Genomic DNA, 20,647 nt, shown 5'->3' on the forward strand with positions numbered 1-20,647 from the left:
AACCCAAACCCCATAATTTAGAATTTTAAAAGCTATAAATATTGACCAAATAAGATCCTGTCTGTAGACAATCTGAGTGTAATACTAGTAGTAACACTGATAAAGAACAGCACAGTAAAAAAATTAAATAAAAGATGGTCAATTTGGTATCACTGTTACTGAACCACTCACTAACAGCTAATGAGATCCTTACAGGAAGTCCACACCCCCAGCAGAAACCTCTGTATGTTCAGAGTGTTTCAAACACTACAGTTCTTTCTCCACCTGAATTTCTACCAGCTCTGTTATGACATCTTTAAATTAAATTATTTTTCTTCTAAAGAATGCAATAAAACTACACTGTGGTAGAACTGTGAACTATCAAGTAATGGACATATGGTGAAGATAAAAGGGTATCAAATGTTCATTGAATGTGACTGCTGCAGAACGAAAGTTCAAGCCACAGCTTTGCCCTCAGGCTGTGTGTCTTGAATAGAGGGATATAATGTTTAAACCACCAGAAGTCTGATTCTTCAAACCATGTGATTTTATTACATAATGCCTAAAATCTAGGGTTTATGTACTGAGTTATGGAATAAAAACAAATTGCTAGAGACCTTTTAAAGCCCTCTGGGGTATAGCTACCTGTTTACTGATTTTAAATCCAAAATGATAAATTAAGTATTTATTCACATGGCAAATTACATCTCAAAGGTACAAACAGGGCTGAAAACTTGCAAGAGAACAAAGAAGAAGGGCACAAGGAAAGAGTTACCTCCTTTCATTACAGTATGGTGACTTTTCTTAAGATACCTTTCTCCATATATAATTTCTACTGACAATCAGTTACTAACAAGTCACTAAGGAGTATGTAAAATACAGGCAAAGAGAATGATTTTTCTCTTAGTACCTGCTCCAACCCTAACAGCAATGAGCCATAATAGTGGCTTCCTGTGAAAAATTAAATTTTGGACTATGACTTTTAATAGCCACAAAAGTGTCTTTCACCATGACTTTAACTATTACCTTATGGAACCCCTTTTTATACTTAAAAGTTACAGAATATCCTGCAGAAATGAGCAGCATAGTACATCACACCATGTGGTACTGCAACCCTTTTCCATCGAATGCAATTGCATTGTACCAGCCTAACAAATATGGCAAAGACAAACATTGCAGGCAAAACCTGAAAATACCCTTTTCCAGAGAGAAAAGACCTGTACATATCTGAGAATTATCAATCCAGTTGCAAGCAAGATGGTTGATAAGAAAATTATTTATTGAATAACGTGTTCAGAAAAAAATAGTGAACCTCCTTAAGGGAATGCTTCAGAAGGCAGCATTTAGCCAGCTCTGTTCAGACATACTGTCATATGTGTATCTATCTGTTGTGGTTTGTAAAATGAAGAGATTTATTCTTGTAGATCTTCATTTTTAAAACATTTTAATGCTTCATCTGGGATTCCAAATAGGACAAACAATTTTTTTTTCTTCTCTTCAAAAAACTCCTAGCTTAACTTAATTTGATTCTAACTACAGTCTTTATAGCTTTAAAGGAAATAGATTTGCTTAAAATGCCTGCACCTGATGAGATGTTGATCTCATGAGATCCAGATCCAAACATCATATGCTGTATTCAGATCATGATGTAATATGGGGCTAGTTTCCAATTCACAGGCTTTGCCAATAATGAGTAAAAATAACTGAGAAAGGTAAGTTACTTCAGAACCTTAATTTTATTTTCATGGCTCCCTTTGTAAGAAAGCTGGAGGAACTTCAGACTCACCATCGGCTAGATAAAGGGAAGTCTTGATTTTCACTTAAGTGAAGGTTGTTATCTTCTGTCTTCCACACATGACTGATGGCTTTGTCTGTGTATCATTTACTTAAACTGCAGGCCTGTAACAGGCTTGTGATATCAGCCTTTGCATAAGGCCATATAACAAGCAAAAACATCATGTTGCCTTCATCTACTGATCACAGAATTGAGAAACTATGTGACCATATATTCATTTTTTAATGTGGAGTTTCCCTTTTTACTCAGCGATTTTTGTTTTCCCTGAATGTTACAACTCTTCACAATGTTGATGTACTGAAAGCTGTTCTGTAACACATCAGCCTAAAATTTTCATGTAAACTGTTCTTGTTACTGTTGTTAGGCAGTTGGTTGGGTTTTATAATTAATACCTCAAAACTGAAAGTGTTCCTAAGTTTGAGTTTGGTTTTCTGCACTTTTAAACATACATCTAGAAAGTCTGCATGTGTAAGTTACTAAAATCAAGACTGTTAAATAAATGCTGCATTCAAGTGTTTCCAGATGTAATTGGAACAAATCAATTGATACTTAATGAACACTTAGAAGAACAACTTTTACCCAAAAAAAGTAAAGTGGAAGAGAGCTACACTTAAAAAAAAAAAAGTAAAGAAAGCTATCAAGCCAACGTTTATGATGATCACACTTCTATTTACTCTTCCCTGAAAACAGAGACCCAGTAGTGTTTTCATCACTAACCCAAAGAGCCTCTTGGCTCAAATGCTAAATCTGTCATGAAAACCCTTATAAACTCTGCTAGATTGATCTCACCTGTAAATGTTTCAGTGCATGGATTGATTCCTGCCAGACGTTTGGAAGTACCAAAATCTGATATTTTAACCACGCCACTGTAGGTGTTCACCAAAACGTTGTCCCCCTGTGGTTTGGATAGGAGAGAGAAGGAGGGGAGGGTGTGAGGATGGAGGAGGAGAGAGGGAGGCAGAAAACAGGGAGGGGAGACATATGAATACAGATTCTCAATCTCAATACTCCTTAAAGATTGCATTTATCTTTGTAATACACCATTCTACAAAGGAATATTCCCGTAGCACCAGGAGGAGGAGTTGGTTTATGCTTTCCTTTTGTTTTCAGCTTCCATGAAATCCTATTAAAAATTCTACTTCAGATTAGAGCAAAACTAACTGAAGTAAATAAGATAAAAAGCAAATCAAACAAGACACATTAAAGGAAAAGTTACCTTTATATCTCTGTGTACAATCTGGTTCTCGTGGAGATACTTAAGGCCTTCCAGAATCTGCTTGGTGTAAAATTTAATTGTAGGTTCTTTCATTGGGCCCCACTTAGATCTTAAGAGAGCTGAGAGGCTGCCTACAGGAGTTTAAGAAGAAAGTGTATCAAGATAGTGAAATCCCCAAATTAACATGAAACAGTTAAGTCTGGATGAAGCCTTTGCTCAACTTCGTAGCATGAAAGAAAAGCAGTACCTATGACTAAGCCAAATTCTTGCTAGAGCACTCAAAACAAATAATTTGCTCCTGCTCTGGACTGGTTATTTCTTACTGCCAGGTGAGGTTCTACTTCCATGACAAGAATAAATGTTCTGACAGGGCTGGATCCACCCCCCTCACTTCACTGTAACAACTGCTGAGACTACAACCAGCACCCATTTAGCCCTTAATGAACAAGGACCAAAGGTAACACCGTGCCATGTTGTACATTGCACTTCATGAACCACAGGTGTGGGCAAAGAGAAGCTGATTTTCTTGAGGCAGGGAGGGTAGAATCAAAACCAGAAAGAGCCTTTTCTTTGCAAACATGGGATTAATGTCTGGCAGTATTCAGAGACAGGAAAGAAAGCTCTTGGAAAACACCCTCTGAATGGATGTTCAGAGTAGCAGATAGGCCATCCACACATCCCCAATTCTAATAAAACTAATCTTTAAATAACACAAATATTTTAATCATAAGGTGAAATAAAGAACAGTTTCGCTTATTAGGCACAAAATAAACTAAGTACAGTAGGTCTACTTAAGGCCAGAAAAATTCAGCTAAAGAAACTTTCAGTCCACACCAACAGCTTTCTAAAGTGAAGTTTCCTCAAAGAATCTTGCATAATCTGAACAGCTGGTCCGTTTTTATGACTGGCTACAGAGTTTATAATATCTAAATTGGTTCAGTAATATCTTGTCATGAGCAACTAATCACAGCACACTTTACTGTGCATATATGCACAGGAAGTAACACCAGCTGACACTGTAAACAAGTGTGGGAAAACAAGTGCAAATGTTGGTACAACCTCATCACATCTGCAGGCATCATGCAGGTCAAAGTGTCTCAGCTTTCAGGTAAGAAGGTCACAAGGATTCAAAAACTAAATCATTTCCCTACATCCCTAAATGCCCTGGATGTATTTAATTACACTTTGAATGTTTGTGTCTTTCTGAGAAAACTGAACTTCCCCCCCGCACCCTTTTTCTTATTTCTGTTTTTATTTTGCAAAATTAAAATCATGCAAAATTTAACTCATTCTGACATATCCTTAACACTGAAGAGTAAATAGCAAAAGGGAGATGGAAACAATGTAGAGAGGTTACAAACAGATTTCACATCCTCTTCTTCCAGCAGAGAAGGCTGGAGGAGTGAAACTAGAAATTATGAGCAAGGGACACATCTCACTTTTATCTCTAATCTACCAAGGAAATAAATAGCCATGCTGTGTATATAGAGGTTAAAAAACAGTACTTAATAGCTCTGTCAGTGTTACTGCTCAAAGAGAAACTTACACTGAAAGCTCCACTCATCATTCAGACACACTTGAGCTCAATGGACTATACAGCTCTAATTCCACTATTTTATAACACATGAGTATTTGAAAACAAATACTTTTAATGAGTTCTCTCTAGGTTTAGAACTATTACAGAAAGGAGAGAGGGCACTGGGACCTATACTCTTCAAATTTACTCTATGAGGAAAATTACTTATACAGTTAACATCCCAACAGAAAAGCCATACAGAGTGCACAAACACATTAAGTACTTATTTAGTGACTTCCAGTAAGTTTGCAGTCCCAAATGCTTTTCCTTTGGCAGACCAAATTCAGCATGATACAAACCTCCTGGCACCTGCTCCATAAAAATCTTAATATATCCATTTTCTGAAACAGATCCAAGATACTGGACAATGTTCCGATGCTTTAAATATTTGTGCAGTGCTATCTCTTCATGAAGAGGCTGAGAATACCTATTTAAAAAAAATCAAACCAAGGACTATTTCATCATGCAGGAAAAGGTTCTACGCTATGTTTAAATGTTAGTTTGACAACAGAATGGATTTTACGGATACCAATCCAATTCTCAGCAAACATCTTGTCCATGACCTTCAAAATGCAGAGTGATTCACTGCCTATTCAAAAAACCACAGAGATAGATCTCAGAGCAACTCTGGTGGAGAAAAATGCCCCCCAAGAATTTATGTGTGTGTGTCTTCTGTATCAATACACAGCACTTTCTTGGACTCCAGAGCTCCTCTCATCCTTTTTACCCTCCCCAAAAGAATACAAATGAGATACAACTTCAACCTAAAACCAAAACCATGTCTTCTTCTAGAATTTAAGATATACATGCAGATTATTAAACTGTAATATTTATGATATATAACATATATTTTCCCCCAAAATACGAAGTCTTTATTCTCAAAAAGGTACTGTTGTATACTAGGAGGAAATAATAATTGAATTTCAGTATATTGGGATTTTATAAACTAACCACACAGAAGCACGTGCTAAGAAGAGCCAAGTTTTAAAAAACACCTGCATTTTTGTTAACAGTGTGTATATAACAGTGAATTAGGTCTTACCTGCTGTCTCTCTCAGGTATTTCTTTGATGGCTATTCGGACCTGGTTGCTAAGGTCTCTTCCAGCATAAACTATTCCATAAGTACCTTTCCCTAGAACGACCCTGTCACCATTCTCATCATAATCATATTCATACTGCAAGCAGAAAAGATAAACAAAGCAGCACAGAAATTATCACTAACATTTGACATTACAGAGAGCCTTAACCACAGTTTAGTACAGCAGAGAGGAGTTACTGCAGCGCAGCTGTAGGACAGCAGGTTACCCACCAGCCTGGTGCTTTACACAACTTGTAAAATTTCCATCTTACTTGCTTTGTAATACAATCTTCCTTAACTAACTTTGAGAATGATGCATTCATCCAAACAAGGAACACACCACTAAAGCAAATTCAATGAAACAGTACTGTCAAAAGAACCCATTAATGTATCATCTCTGAGAACTACTGACAGAGCCTTCAGAACATGTAAATATATGGAACATAACCTAAAATTTTGAAACCAATGGTTTAATAAATAGATAAAAGTAATATTCCCATTATAGTGGGTGAACATTAAGACCAAAGACCCTCATTTGAGCTTATCCACAGCAAAATTAATTTCTGACATACTCCCCTCTCATTATGAGCTTTTTCCAAAATGCAAAAAAAAAAAAAGTTCATCTTGTCAAAGAATTATTAAATACATGAAGTGGTGGTTTCCACTGCTGCTGAAACATGCTGGGTCATATTTCCAGCTGACTAAATCACTGCTGGTTCACTGACTTCAGTAAAGCTACACTAATTTACACCACCTCATGGTCCTGTCCCATATAGTGACCTTGTGACAGAGCTCTCCTACTCTAAAGGAGTGAATGATGCTTAATGAAAGTGTACCCCAGACACTATATTAAACCAAATTTCTTATGGAAGTTGGGTTGAACAGCACATCCATGATTCAAATCAGGGAACTGATAAAGGAGGGAAGGAACTGGACAGTTTCACAGTCTCAGATATTGTCAGGAGTACACAGACCTCCCCTCGTATCTTCCCACATACAAGAGGATGTCCCCTATGGGAAAACTGCAGGGTATTCTCTGTGGCTTCATGTGATTGCCCTATTAAAAAAACAAACAACAAACCTTTTTACAACAGACATAACTACTAACTTTTCTGTCAACCACCTTTTCTGCGTTGTCCAATACAACTCTCTGATACAACCTTGGGATATTTCTTTGAAGTGCCTTCCCAGTTCACATGGCAGCTCTGCTGCTGCAGTGTCCACGTGTCACTGACATTCCTCCTCTTCACCTCGGCAAAGACAGCAAGTTTCATGCTGCTGTACGGAATGTGCTAAAGGAAACCCGTCTGTCATTTATCCTAACAGCATATTCTGCTCAGTGGAACTGAACTGGAGCGAGCACAGCTTTAGCACAGTTTCATTTACTGCATTTCAGCACTTCACAGCTCACAACATAATCTCATTACAAAATAGGCATAACTGACCCAAAACGCCATATGCAAAACTTGTCAGGTTCTTTGGTAGGAGCATATCCAGCTTTCACACTATCATATGACATAAAACTGTGCAGAAAAAAGACAGCAGTCACATTGCAGAATTTAGGATTGACAGCAACTCCATCTGCAACAGACTGGTCCTAAGCCAACCGTTTACATGAAGAAACCTATGTCCTCCTGTCTCAGTCCCATGATACATGAAAATCGTTGGAATTCAGAGTTCAGTGCTAGTTAGTAGACAGTTTAATAGACTTGCATATACTTGATGCCACTTTATATTTGCCTCTTCTTGTCCCAAGAGCTACAAATACTGAATAAACCACTGCAGGTTGCCAAAAGTCTGAATAAGTGATCCACTGGCTATGAAAGCCAACCACTAGGTAAAAGTAAACAAGTGTTTATATCTGACCTTATGAAAGCCAACCATTAGGTAAAAGTAAACAAGTGTTTATATCTGACCTTCTGTAGTGCAGAGTGTTCTCTAGAATATGCTATTTGGGGTACAGCAGGTACTCTTAAAGTAATAGGCACTTTTTCATATTAATATACAGAAGGGAATACCCTAAGGCAGAATGAACTGCAACATTCACACTCCTTCAAAATACTTGCTAGCTGTAAAACTAGGCTGCAGTTTATATATAAAATATACAACCCCTTGTGACAACATTCTGATAAGGATTCTGAGTGAAATAAGATTTTCTTCCCCCAGACTTTGCAGCAGGTTATTTCTTCCTCTTCCCCAAATAGAAACAGTTATTTTATCAACAGTAAGAACTGATTTTTCTGTGCTAGTCAAGCCCATCAAGACCATACAAAGCTGAATTTTCCTTGTTGTCAGTTCTTAAATGTAGCATCTCAAGCTTCAGGAAGGCATTAAGTGTCTTCATTCATTTATACACTAAACTAATTAATTGTCTCCTTCAGAAATCCTGATTTCTGTTTTAGTGTCCCAACCTAAGACAGTAAGTACAAGGTGACAATTGTGAAAACTTCAAGATAGGTAGGATGACATAGCTTAAAGATTTAAAATTAGTTTCTGTAGTCACATCTCCATGCGTCATTCATTCATGCAGGATTGTTTCCTGCTACGCATTGTCAAGAGATTTTTTCAGTTCAGTTTTTAAAAGGCTCAAGCCATGGTGAGCTCACATCCTCTGAGAGACTGTTATACAACTGAACAGACTGTGCTGCATGGAGATTGTACTGCTATTAGCTGATTACATAATTATGTAATACAAAAATCTGCAGCTAGGTAATACCCTGTCTGTACCAAGGCAGAGCCCTGAAGCTGTGTCAAGACCACACATGTATGTATTAAACTGGGCTCAACAGATGTGTGCATTTGTCCTTTTCACTTGAGGAAAGAATTCTGTGGCCAAATAAACAAATAAACAAACTCTAATGCAAAAACTCATCTTTCCCACTATATGCAACTACATTCAACAGTATAGCAGAGAGTTTTATATTTTCTTTTTCCTCCCCTGAAGCCTCAAGTCCTATAAAATGCTCACTACCATGAGGAGCTGCTCTGAATCATCAGCCTAAGAGAATTGCTGGAATGAGACACAATCAGAAAGATGACCAGCTCAAACAAGCCACAGGAAGGTTTTCATGCTCATTAATCAGATTGATTAAATTTGCTTCACCACAAATAAAACTTACAATCTACTTTATATGGTGGCTTTTCATATTTCAAAGCAAATAAAAGAAGACTAATAAATACAGGGTATGTATTTAACGCTACAAATGTGGACATTTGCTATGAGTCACTCTGTCTTATGAAGACATGGATTCACCTATCCCAACCTGAGGCCCCATAAAATGTGAATAACCCTTTCCAAGTTTGTTGTTTTTCCTTTTTTCCTCTCTGTACTAATTATAAAGAAAGCCTACAGCTACTGGATTCCTAACATGCATGTTAATGTGATAAGAAAAAAGCACAGTGTATTAACCTGATCCTAAATACCTGCAATATCTCTGGGACAGAAGCCTGTCAAATGAAATTACCTGGAGTAGTAATGGTATCAGGTAACAGCTAGAAAAAATAAAGTACCTTTGTAAATGGCTTTTTCCTAACATTTATTTAATATTTTATCTTTTTTATCCACTTGAGCCAGCTGATATCAGTTGATTCTCATCTCTACATTGTTTGCAAGAAAATACAAACACAGTAACACACTTCATTAAGGATTTATACAGTTTACAGCAGTAACAAGCCCACTTTATAAAAAAAGTGTGTTTCTTCAAATGAATGCAAATCTCATGTACAAATAATTTTGAAAGACTTTAAACTTCATATACAATTAAGGAGTTTAAATGCTATTTATCTTTTTACTATACTGATATTGAAGTCCAGGGAAGACTGAGAACAAGTTTCAGAGTTCTTAGATCTTTTATCCTTGACATACCTCCAATGTGTCTCCATCTATTTCTCCTTCTAGTTCCAAAGTGCTGCCAACTGCATCAGACAAAATTTCTTTCACCAAACCACAGAATCTAAAAAAATAAATAAATAGCACAAGATCAAAGAAGCATACCCTTTTGGAAGCAGACTAAACAGATTCTTTGCAAGCTGGGTTTTGCTTTCAAGCTAATAAACTGACTAACATGTTCACAGGTTTCTTTCGTTACTAGCTTTCTCCATATTTATCCCATTTTAAATGATGAAGAACATCAAACACACACTGAAAAGCCTCATTATTTATAAAATTATTTTATTTGCTGTAGCAGAACCCAATAGTTACTTGTTACTGTAGTTGCATAGTAAAATCTTGGTAGATCCAACTCAGTATTTTTTCAGTACCTGTTTCACTGCAAGTGTGATTATTCAGTATTTCAGAAAATCAGATGTGTAGCTTCTTGTCAGGTATTCAGAAAGCCAAAAGTACAAAAGTAGTAATGTGGTTAGAAGAACAGAGTTTTAACTAATTTCTAGATCTCTGGGACAGAGATACTTAAGTACAAGACCATTTTTTTCCATAGTTCCCTGCCTGAGCCACTCTTTTTTTTCCCAAATTCTATAAAAAATGGTTAACAATTATTTTAAAACATTAGGAAATATTCATAATCTCATTTCCTACATCTCTTTCATTAAATAACAGAGACACATCCCTGGAATTGACTGCTGTAGTGCACTGAATAAGGCGTTAAAAATGTGACCATGTTTCATGACACAAATTGCACTGCCAAATTAAGGCTGAGAAGGTAACATTAGTTTTAGTGTTTCCTACCTTTTAGGCAATGCACTCTGCAAAGCTCGTAGTTTTCTTTAACCTGAGTTTATTCCATGTAATACATAGATAGTAATTATTACAAGAAACAGTGAAAATACCATTATATTCCAAAACCTAACATGTATTAACAACTCCCTCCTACATCATTCAGAAGGTGTATTTGCAACTACCAGTCACAAGGCAGAATTTGGTCTGTAAAGATTTAGGCTTAAAATTCAGTTAGCCTGCTTACTTTTTAGAGACAACAGATCATCACAAAATATTTGACTACAGGTACAATCAGTAACATGGATCTGTGACACAATGTAAGTTAAAATTTCTTGTTACACTTATATTCTCTTATTTAAATCAAACTGAATAGACACATAAGGGAACCTGAAACACTGTAGTACCTTACGTGACATGGCCAAGATAAAGAAAAATGAGATAATAGTTGTAAGTTATATTAAGCTGGTTAAGCCTTTTTCAGACATAATGATTTGTAGATAAACTAATCAGAATCACACAGGAACTATAATGGGTGCTCTCATCACCTTAAAAATCACTGAGTTTACATTGCTTCTTCATCAAGATAAAGTAAGTGAAGAAATAAATAATCTGTTTCTCAAGCAAAAATACTGGTTTTCAATCTTTACAAAATTTTGTTTAGGATATAGATGAGGCATGCAACACCCACATAAACTGAACTCACCTACTACATTGGTTTTCTGTAGAAAAGTATATTTGAAAGTCATCATAGTTGTCATGGACATAAAGAAAACAACATCGTTCATCAAACTTGGAAATGCTGTAAAATTCACATTAGGAAAATATTATTTTGGATATAACTATTAGAAGAAATATGGCAACGAAGAGGGTCTTTTTAAATTATGAACACTTAAGAAACATATTTCTCACAGTTAATAACATCAGAAGCAATATGCAATTATATATATTTTCCTTATAACTAGGAGTTTTCAGTTTCTTTATATATTCTATAATCCTATTTCCAATTGGATAAATAAGCTACTGCTTACTTTAGTAAAATACTAGTTTATCTGAAGTATATTGAGGTTGGTTTGCTGTTCACCTCCACTTCCACACAATTCCATCAGACTCCTTGGTATTTGATGACACCTCAATGTAAAGTTAATCACTTTGACACTAATTTAGCTATCCAGAAAATCTTGCTTTAAACACTGAAAAGTACTTCAGGTTTTTATAATCCCATTGCTCCTACAATAAAACTGAACTGGGAAATACCAACAGTGTAGCAGATCCTTCCCAGTCTATTCTTTTTATGGCCTTAATACTGATAAACAAGTTTGGGGATGATCAATATTTACTCCAAATTGCAGCAATAACTCTGAAAAACGGATTATTTATTGCATATTGTGTCTTGCCAGTGCCACATATATCCCATCTAAATGCACTGAAGCCTAAAAGTTAAATGCCATAAAACATAGTATCAATATGAAAATAAATCTAGGAATTAATCTCTTATCCCAAACACTTGCACTTCAGTATTTTGCTACATAATGCCAAGTTGTTAGGCTTATTTAGGGTTTTTTTGTGCCTTAAGTTAATAAAATTTCTTAGATTCTTGCCTGATCTGTTTAGTCAAACTCTTCTATTTTCCTTATCCTCTGCTGAGCCAGTTAGTTAAAATAACAGGACAGTAGACTGCAGTAAAGTTGCCACATGTTACATGACCAATTGGTATTGCTTGTTGAAGCATCATTAAGAACAATGTGGAAAATGTTCAAAAAAATCCAAATTTTGCCTGAAGAATTTTTTAGAAATATGTGAAAATACACTATGCAATTCTTTAGTTTCATTTAGTATAGCAATTTCTAGTCCAAAAAGTCAGACGACCATGTATCTGACATGAGAACTAAGAGACAAAGCAAGGTGATTCTTCCAGGGGCAAATAGGATAGACAAGACAGTGTCTGAGTAACAATACTGCATTATAAACAGTGTCATGTATGGTGTATATGAGCTGGTTAGCATAAATACAGTTTAAGGGTCTTGAGAGAGTGTATGTTCACATATGCAGTTTTAACTACTGCAATTTCAAAAGTATAGAAATTTTAAGTTGTCACATACAAAGCGAACATCTAACTCCACTAAAGTTAAAAAAGATTGCCCCTTTGAGCTTTTTAATCCTCAGCAGTGATTAAAAATCAAAGCAAATGAAATTAATTGCTTGCTTCCTTTTGATTAAAGTTATCTTTCTCAAAGATTAATTTCTGCGCATTGTGTTGACTGAAGGTAATTAATATGGTACAGTAACGTTATGCTGAGTTATGCTCAATCAGTTTCACAGACTTCAGTAATTCACATTGCATTGGAGTAGTAGAATAAAATACCACATAAAATTCTGTTAAACCAAAACCTGCTTTTTTTAAAAAGAAAATACTTTAGTTATGGTACAATCTATGCTCAAATCCACAGTTTTAGGATTTCAACCACCACTCACATTATTCAGAGAAATACTTCTTTGCTGAGCTTATTTGGTCAGGCAAATTATACAAGTTCAGGGGAGACAAACTTGGAATCTAAAACTTCAGGCAATCTGAGTCAAGATCAAAGCCTAGAAGCCCTCTCCTTTCTGAACTACAGAACCCATTAGGTATCTGAATTTATTCTTGTACTTGAATCAGAAGGTTTGTCAAGCACCTAAGTTTATGCAGTCACACAGGTGGCCCCAGACGACACTCATTTATGTGCCTAGAAAGGCCAGATCCACCAGTGTAGTGACTCAGGAGCTCAGAGAGAAGACAAAAGTCCACCAGGTGTTCCCTGTACTTACAGTTCCTCTGATTCTTAGCTGCAGCCTGCATAATTCAGATAGAGAGGAGATAGGTTTCTTTTTTTTTTTCCCTCTCCTGTCTCTCACCCTTCAGGCAGCAAAGCAGCCAACTTAACATACATACACTACCTTCTAAATGTAGTAATGCATTTTGCAATTGTTAACAACAAATGTGAATACTTTCTATCCTTTCAGTTCTCAGAACAATCCTGTTCTTTCTATATAATATTCTAATCTTGCTTGGTACTAATATTTTGACCCATTTACTTGTGACTAGTGTTTTCATTAATCTAAGCATCACAAAATGGAACTGTCTTAACTATTTAAAGGCTAGTCCTTGAGAAAGAATGCTTTTATGTCCTCAGCAAAAACTACATTTATGCCTCATTTATCATTTCTCTAATAATCGAAGTTTTAGCTAGCAGGTTTTAAAATAAACCCATATCAGAAGCATTTCTGAATTCCAAACAGAACAGATACCACGGTTTCCTTTTCTTAAAGGAAAACAAACTCTTCTCTCACTTACAGAAGGAAGCAAGAAGAGCTGAGGGCTCTTCTTTCCTTCTGCCCTCCGTGTTTTTAAACGTAGAGATGGCAATAACTTCAATGAAACATTTAGAAAAACATACAAAAATCAGTTACATAATTGAAAACATGGAAGTCTACCAGAGAATATGGACACCCAAAACCCCTCTTAGATCTGAGTGTTCCTATGAGAAATGTACAGTTCTGCCCATGCAAGGAAAGGCAAACTTCTGTGACATTTCAAGGCAGGTTGGACAGAACAAGCTTTTGTAACAGGCAATTGAGAGATTTAAGGTAGAATCCAGATTTCCCACTTAAGGAAAATATAAAACATACACAAAAAGACACGGAACTGTTTACTGACATACCAACCTTATTCCCCTAATGGAAGAAGCTGTAAAATTCCATTCATGAATCTGTTTCTGTAAAGAACAAAGAGACACAATCAACCACAGTTTAACCTTGATTTAATATTGAAAACAAAGTCACAGCATGGTAAGCAAAATAAAGCTTTTCCAACATGTCTCTTTTTCTTTCTTTCTTCCCCCCATATTTTTAAATAAAATTGATACATGGGTAAAGAACTTGTACATACATTGCTATTTTACTCACTTGAGAAAAAATGATTATAAATGGCACAGGGTGGAAGCAAAGGCTGCATTTCCTCATGTAAAATTAAACTTGAAGAATAAATTGTGCAGCACAATTTACCAAAGCTATGTTTTGATGCAATACATCTATATTTCACATTAAACATAGAGCAGACTATGCCCTACTCTTATCTAGGCTCAAAGGGAAAGGCAAATTCACTCATCTCCCTAAGAGGTTTTGAGCCAACAGCTTTGGCCCAGGGAATACACTGGAGGGAAAACAGAGGAAGGACTGCCTGTGTCTAGGACTGTAGCCCTCCATAAATCTAATTATAGCTAATAGCTCAATCCTATTTAGCAGTGTCAGATATGCATCAAAATTTTTTTCCATAAAGCGAAGTTGTGTCAGACACATTCACTTGAAACAGTGAAGTAGAACAATGTATAGGAAAAATTGTTCACAGATCCAGGTAATTATGTGGTCTTGCCCTGCTCCAACATGCTTCTTTTCCACAATTTGCCTCTCTACATTCTTAGTCTATTCTCCGTCTACGTTGTTCTAATATTAAGAAAGTGTGGCAAAATACATTGCAGATTTCAAGTCTTTCAATGTGAAACTGAAATTATTTCTCACTTTTAAGTGCTAACACTGTCCATAACTGTGAGTAGGCTCCTTTCTTAATCCCCTATGCCTTATCCAATAATCCAAGACACCAAATATTTTAGTTCTTTACACTTACTTATCATAGGCTGCCATTTTTTCTAGTTTCTAATATTATAATTGTAAGTTTAAAATGTCTAAAACATTGAATCCAATACTGGGATTTATCTTTTAATCTTTGACCTGCATCTTAACAAAAATCACAGACTTCTAAAGAGAAATATTATGAGCAGACAAAATAACCCATGCACTTCTAAGAGACATTGTCAAGATAAGTTAAATCTAAATGACATCAAAAATCACTCGAGTTCTAATCACAGTCACTCCTTTCACTTTCTCTGTAAAATGTCAACTTTTGTATCTGCACAAAAGAGATACTGAGGCTTGAGCTCCACAGAAATGCAGCAAATTTTAAATTCTTGTAAAGTGTTCCAAAATCTACATGTAAAAAATTACTTTATGCACAATGAATCAGAGTACATTTAACACATCTGCTGAGAGTTTTACCATTTCAGGGGGAGAGACATGCCACAAAGACAGAGAGCTCTCATCTGCTTCACTGTTGATTGAAACATATGCAGGCTGGTAGACTTTAGTTGGTTCTATCACCAAAACCTGAAGACAGAGAGCATTTTTCCTTAGTAAACAAGCAGCTAATACACTACAGTATCTTCAGATGCTCTGACATAGACAAAAGGTAATTTTGAAGTAAGGCTTAAAAAGTTTTCAAGGGAGACAGGAGGGCAAGACAAGGCAGGAAAAGTCTGTGTTCTTATGAACAACAGAATAGCATTATCACAATTTGGTATAGGAGACTTACAAGGATTTCTTAGAATGCTTTTAAGGTGGTGGGTTAAGTTTTTTATAGCATAAAGATTAAGAGAGTACAGGTGTTTGTTTCATGCAATGAAATAACAGGCAGTTAAGCTTTTAAGTATTGTGTTTAGAGTCTTCCAATTCTTGTAATATCCTATCCAGAAACATAAAACATAAAAAACTTGATTGGACATAACATCTTACTGGAAATCTCAGTCCATTCGTTGTTTCTTTTGTTGCCTCAAAAATTATATCTAGCCAGAAAGTCAATCTTTCTTGTTTAGGAGAATGTTCTATGGTGAGTTTCTTGAAACGCTGAATTAACATCAGATTCTGAACTAATGATTTCAAGTACCTAGAATGTATTGAATTAGTGAGTTAACAGAGAGAAAACAAAATTTGACCAGATTCTAAAAGCACTTAACTGATTTAGACATCCAAAATGAAATGTGTTTTAAAACCTACTATAATGGAAATGGTAGTGTTTACTTTTACAGATTTCTGGAAAGAATAGCAAGTTTAGACAAAGCCTTAAGTCATAAGCTCACATGGATGTTCATGAACAATAGCTTTTTGCAAATGGATAGAGTTACATGAGTAGTTACATGGGGATTAGACAGGATATGATGAGCTAGAAGATGGTGGGGGAGGGAAGCAGCAGCTAGCTAAACTCTGAAAACAATGGTTTCACAATCTTTTCACAATTGCTTCACAAGGAATAATTACTAATTTCCAAATTCTTTCTTATAAAATATAAAATTATAATATAAAATATAAAATTATAAAATATGTCCTTCAATGGGATATAAACCTGACAATGTTGGATATCTTAATTTCTCACCTGCCCCCTTCCTTCCCATAATAAAAGAACAGAATTTAAATTCAGAGTTGCAAACAATCTAAGATGGAAAAACCCAGTTAAGTTATCCATGTGACTGCATGATTTTTTAAATTCATGTATTTCCCCATAGTTTAGCACTTGAGCTACAGCTTTCTACCACATACCACACTGGAGGTTTCAGTTTAAAAAGCTTCTCTGCTGCTTGTACAGCTTTACCAACATCATTAGCCAGCATGCTCACACTGAAGAACTGTCCCACATCCCAGTAATTGTTCATTTTTTCTAGGCTTCCTTTTCTTCCCAATAAACTGTTTAACCGTACACCTGTAAAATTTCAATTAGAAACCACAATTTTCCATCAGTAAAACACTCTTTTGTGTTTTTTACTGATAAGACTATCAGTAAAAGACTAATTTAAGACTTGATTAAGCATTACTGATGAAAATAAAGTGGAGTGAGTTTTCCCCAGAAAACAACATTGCACAACACAGAGGCAGGATCTGCATATCACATCCCCAGTACAGTTTAAGAAGTCAGAACTCCTACTACACAGTGCTGAAAAACCTCTTCTGCTTCCTGTCTGGGCTATCTGCTTCCTGATTTTAGTGCAAGATGCACAAATCTGTGTTCTCATTTGCATCCACTGCAAGAGATCCATGGCTAGAGGTTCACACAAATCCACTTCAGAGCAGGGTCAGGGGAATAATTTAAAGCCACCTTTGCACTTGTAAAGTTTAAGGCTCAAATACGCATTTCAGACAAGATCAGATTCCAAATACAATGTTCAACTATCATCTTCCTAGGAAGTCCTACATATCTGTTTCTATTATGGGATTTTTTTGTAAATGTAAAGTGATGTGTTTTAGTTAGCATGTACATGGAAGATGTGACTGACTCTAGGTAGGCAACTAGTAACAGTCCTGGTAGATCCTTTCAGGCAATACTTCTTGTGTATCTCTCAACTCAGTGACAACAGAAACCCTTTGGATCCATCCCTGGCATTCCTCAGGAGAGCTGGGCCACAGTGCCTCTTCCTGTCTTTGTGCCCTGTTGGCTCTACAATGGGATAATCTCTGTGGTGCAGTAAAAGCAGTTTATAGATGGTGCTGAAGTTGGTCCTTTGTTGTTCTCCCATCTCTGGGGCCCTTTAGATGGGCCAGGTTACCAGAAAGCTCTCCAAGGCAGCCAGAAGGAAAATATCCCTCCAAGATCCCTATGATTTAGAGTGCCATCCAAGATTCACCACTAAAAATCCTGAACTACCTTTTCTGTCTATGCAACCTGCCACTATTTTGTTTCCTTCATAGAGAGACAGGCAGAAAACTTGTCTGTGGCACTGTGTGTGGATATTTACCTATTTTTCTCAGTTCCATAGAGCTTTCAAACTGTTGTCCTGCAACAAGCAGCAAAACTGCAAGGTTAATTCCAGAATACAGAGTTGGCTGGAGTTCAAATCCTTTGCGATACCTGCAGAGAAGAATCAAGAGTCACAAACTCACATCATTGTTTAGAAGAACTGAAATAGTGCAAAGTTTTGGTAGGTATTTTAAGCTATTGATTTACTGTAAGGATTATATGGCTAGTTGACACCAATGATCCCAAACCCTTTGTTTTAAAGCTCCATATTCATTAAGGTAACTGAGACACAGCTGACACAGGCTGAATGCCTGCCACTAGCTGATGGATCAAGAGATCCACCTGGAAGCTTTCAAGTTCACTGCATCCATGTTCTGGGAGGGAAGAGAGGTAGTGGGGGAGAATATTTCACAATTACAGTACAAACCCACAGTGCTAAAATTATTGTACTCAGATGTAATTTATACGATTACACAAACATACCTATGTGAACAGTATGTCAGTGAGAGCCTGCGTGCATATGCATGCCATGCCTTAATGTTTTAAGAAAATTTATGGCACAGTTTATCACTATTTTTCCTTATACACAGTAGGTCATTGCATTTCCTGGGGATCCAGCATGGAAACCATCCTTGCACAGAGGACCAACATATGTCCATGATCTCACTTGTATTTCATTTTGGCCTTGAGACACATTAATTATGTATTTACTCTACAAAGACACCAGTTAATCAACATCCCTCCCAATAATGTGCATGATTCAATTTCCAGAGGAATTTATAAAGAGAAGCAAGGAAATACATATACAAAGATCTGATGCTCAGTAAACCACTTATTCAAACAGGACCCTGAAAAACAGAGGTAAGTAGAACTGATCTAATTATTACAAGCCCTGCTTTTCATATCCAGAAGCAAGAAGTCTGAAAATGTTTTTAAACAGATTTTTTTGGTGTTTTTTTTCTGTTACCATTCAATGGAATGATCTTGACTATTGGTATCTTTACAGTCAGAATCAAGAAACATATCCTTGTAGATCCTTCCACATAAGCAAAACATGTCTGGAGCAGGGTGATCACATGTCTGCAGTACTTGAAGCATAACGTGTAGTGCCTTCTCTCTGTCACCTGCATTATTTCTTCTGAAATCAAATACAGAGAATAAAATAAATTAGTGCAGACTTGAAACAGTAACTGCAAAATGGGAGAACAACAGTATCCCTCATCTATCCCACAATCCATCCATCATTACTATACACACACTTGACTTTATTTAGACTGATGCATGATTGTTGGTTGACTGATAAAATCCAAATTTACTCTCCTATCATTGGTCTCTGTGTAGCCCTCATCGGAATGGATGCAAACCCAGAACTCTGTGATAAAAATCTGCCACCTAACTTGATCCCTTCCTGTATACACAGACAGACTGCACATCCTGCAATGACAAAAGAGTGCTTGTTTAGTGCTCATTCCTGACAACACTTAACAGAAATGGCCATTTTCAGCATTCAGTGTGACAGATCATTCAGCTATGTCCAAGATTTGTAATCTTGAATTCAGAGGATCCAGAAACAATACCAGGAAATACTAACTAATTGCAGGAGAAGCCAGGTCAATCCAATCTTACCCAAACGAATGACAGAGCTCAATATGGAGCCTTTGAACTACAATGAGAATAAAAGGGCAAAATTGAACTGTATTTCTTAATTAAAATTCTTCAGATTAGAAAAAGATTTGGAAAATAAACAGCTGTCATACAGCACCTTTTGACAAATATTTAACCATTGTATTAGTAAGAAATCAATGATTAAATAACATTTCCATTCGTTAATATTATTAAACAATCAGAATTTTTGCCTCCATTTACCTTGTTGTTTTTCTAAGTTTAGAATTCAATATTTACTGCAGAAAGTCACCTAGAACAAACAAGAATGTCTATTTGCAAGAGTAATGCAAACACAGCTTAAGAGTTTAATAGCCTCTTCAACACTTTTTTCATCACCAGAGAGATTTAAAATATTTACCGACCCATTTTTAGAACTGTTTACAATTTTCCAATCCCTATCTAGGTGTTCATGAGCAGGCCTACACGGACTATGACTACTTTGTCAGCAATACCAGTAGCAGATAATGGTTTCTGGTAAATTTATTACTTGCATGCCCCAAAAGGATTAATATTTACTGTAAAGTGGCTGTGTTCCTTAGGTAACCAGCTGATGCAATAAAGACCAGTAACAACATATCTGTAGCAAAATTCAGGCTTCTGCGCATGTTAGGTGACGGAAAACATCTAATAAGATTAAACAGATTTGTAGCTGGTTGTGCAGGCTTTATCCTGCCTTTGATGTCACTGGCACAGCATAAACTTTTACAGCAAGCACTTGAATATTTTTAAAGAATTTTTTCTTCAGATTAATTGCTCTGAAATAAATACTTGTTGTCTCTAATGAGCACATAGGGAGAAAGTTAATATCTTCTTTCAGTTTTACACTAAATAAACAGGGAGTAGAAACTGTGGGGGTAAATCCACTGCACAGATCAGCATGGTCTAACCAACAAACCTCTTCTGAACAAACCGGATTCTTTCACTAAGAATACCCAAGTTTCACTGTTGTTAATATTATCACAGAGAAAATTGAATAAACAGAGCTTAGAACAAAAGTGGCCCTAAAATTAAAGTCCAGCAGCTCCCTGGTTTTGTATATTGTGATCACAGAAGCTGGCATGTGTT

General features: G+C 36.2%; 1 protein-coding gene across 1 annotated transcript in view; it reads right to left on the reverse strand.

The window, feature by feature from the left end:
* Positions 1-20,647, reverse strand: part of MAP3K15 (mitogen-activated protein kinase kinase kinase 15) — an 85,230-nt gene that overhangs the window by 13,709 nt on the left and 50,874 nt on the right. Inside the window, exons 7-18 of the mRNA XM_048287284.1 lie at positions 18,885-19,055; positions 17,916-18,028; positions 16,726-16,885; positions 15,925-16,075; positions 15,412-15,519; positions 14,026-14,075; positions 11,027-11,122; positions 9,511-9,598; positions 5,609-5,742; positions 4,866-4,993; positions 2,991-3,121; positions 2,564-2,669 (exon numbers count right to left, since the gene is read on the reverse strand). Coding sequence (XP_048143241.1) covers positions 2,564-2,669; positions 2,991-3,121; positions 4,866-4,993; positions 5,609-5,742; positions 9,511-9,598; positions 11,027-11,122; positions 14,026-14,075; positions 15,412-15,519; positions 15,925-16,075; positions 16,726-16,885; positions 17,916-18,028; positions 18,885-19,055 — 1,436 coding nt within the window. The remainder of the gene's footprint in view (positions 1-2,563; positions 2,670-2,990; positions 3,122-4,865; positions 4,994-5,608; positions 5,743-9,510; positions 9,599-11,026; positions 11,123-14,025; positions 14,076-15,411; positions 15,520-15,924; positions 16,076-16,725; positions 16,886-17,915; positions 18,029-18,884; positions 19,056-20,647) is intronic.

The sequence above is a fragment of the Corvus hawaiiensis genome, chromosome 2 (assembly GCF_020740725.1).
Source record: "Corvus hawaiiensis isolate bCorHaw1 chromosome 2, bCorHaw1.pri.cur, whole genome shotgun sequence".
NCBI classification, from domain to species: Eukaryota; Metazoa; Chordata; class Aves; order Passeriformes; family Corvidae; genus Corvus; species Corvus hawaiiensis.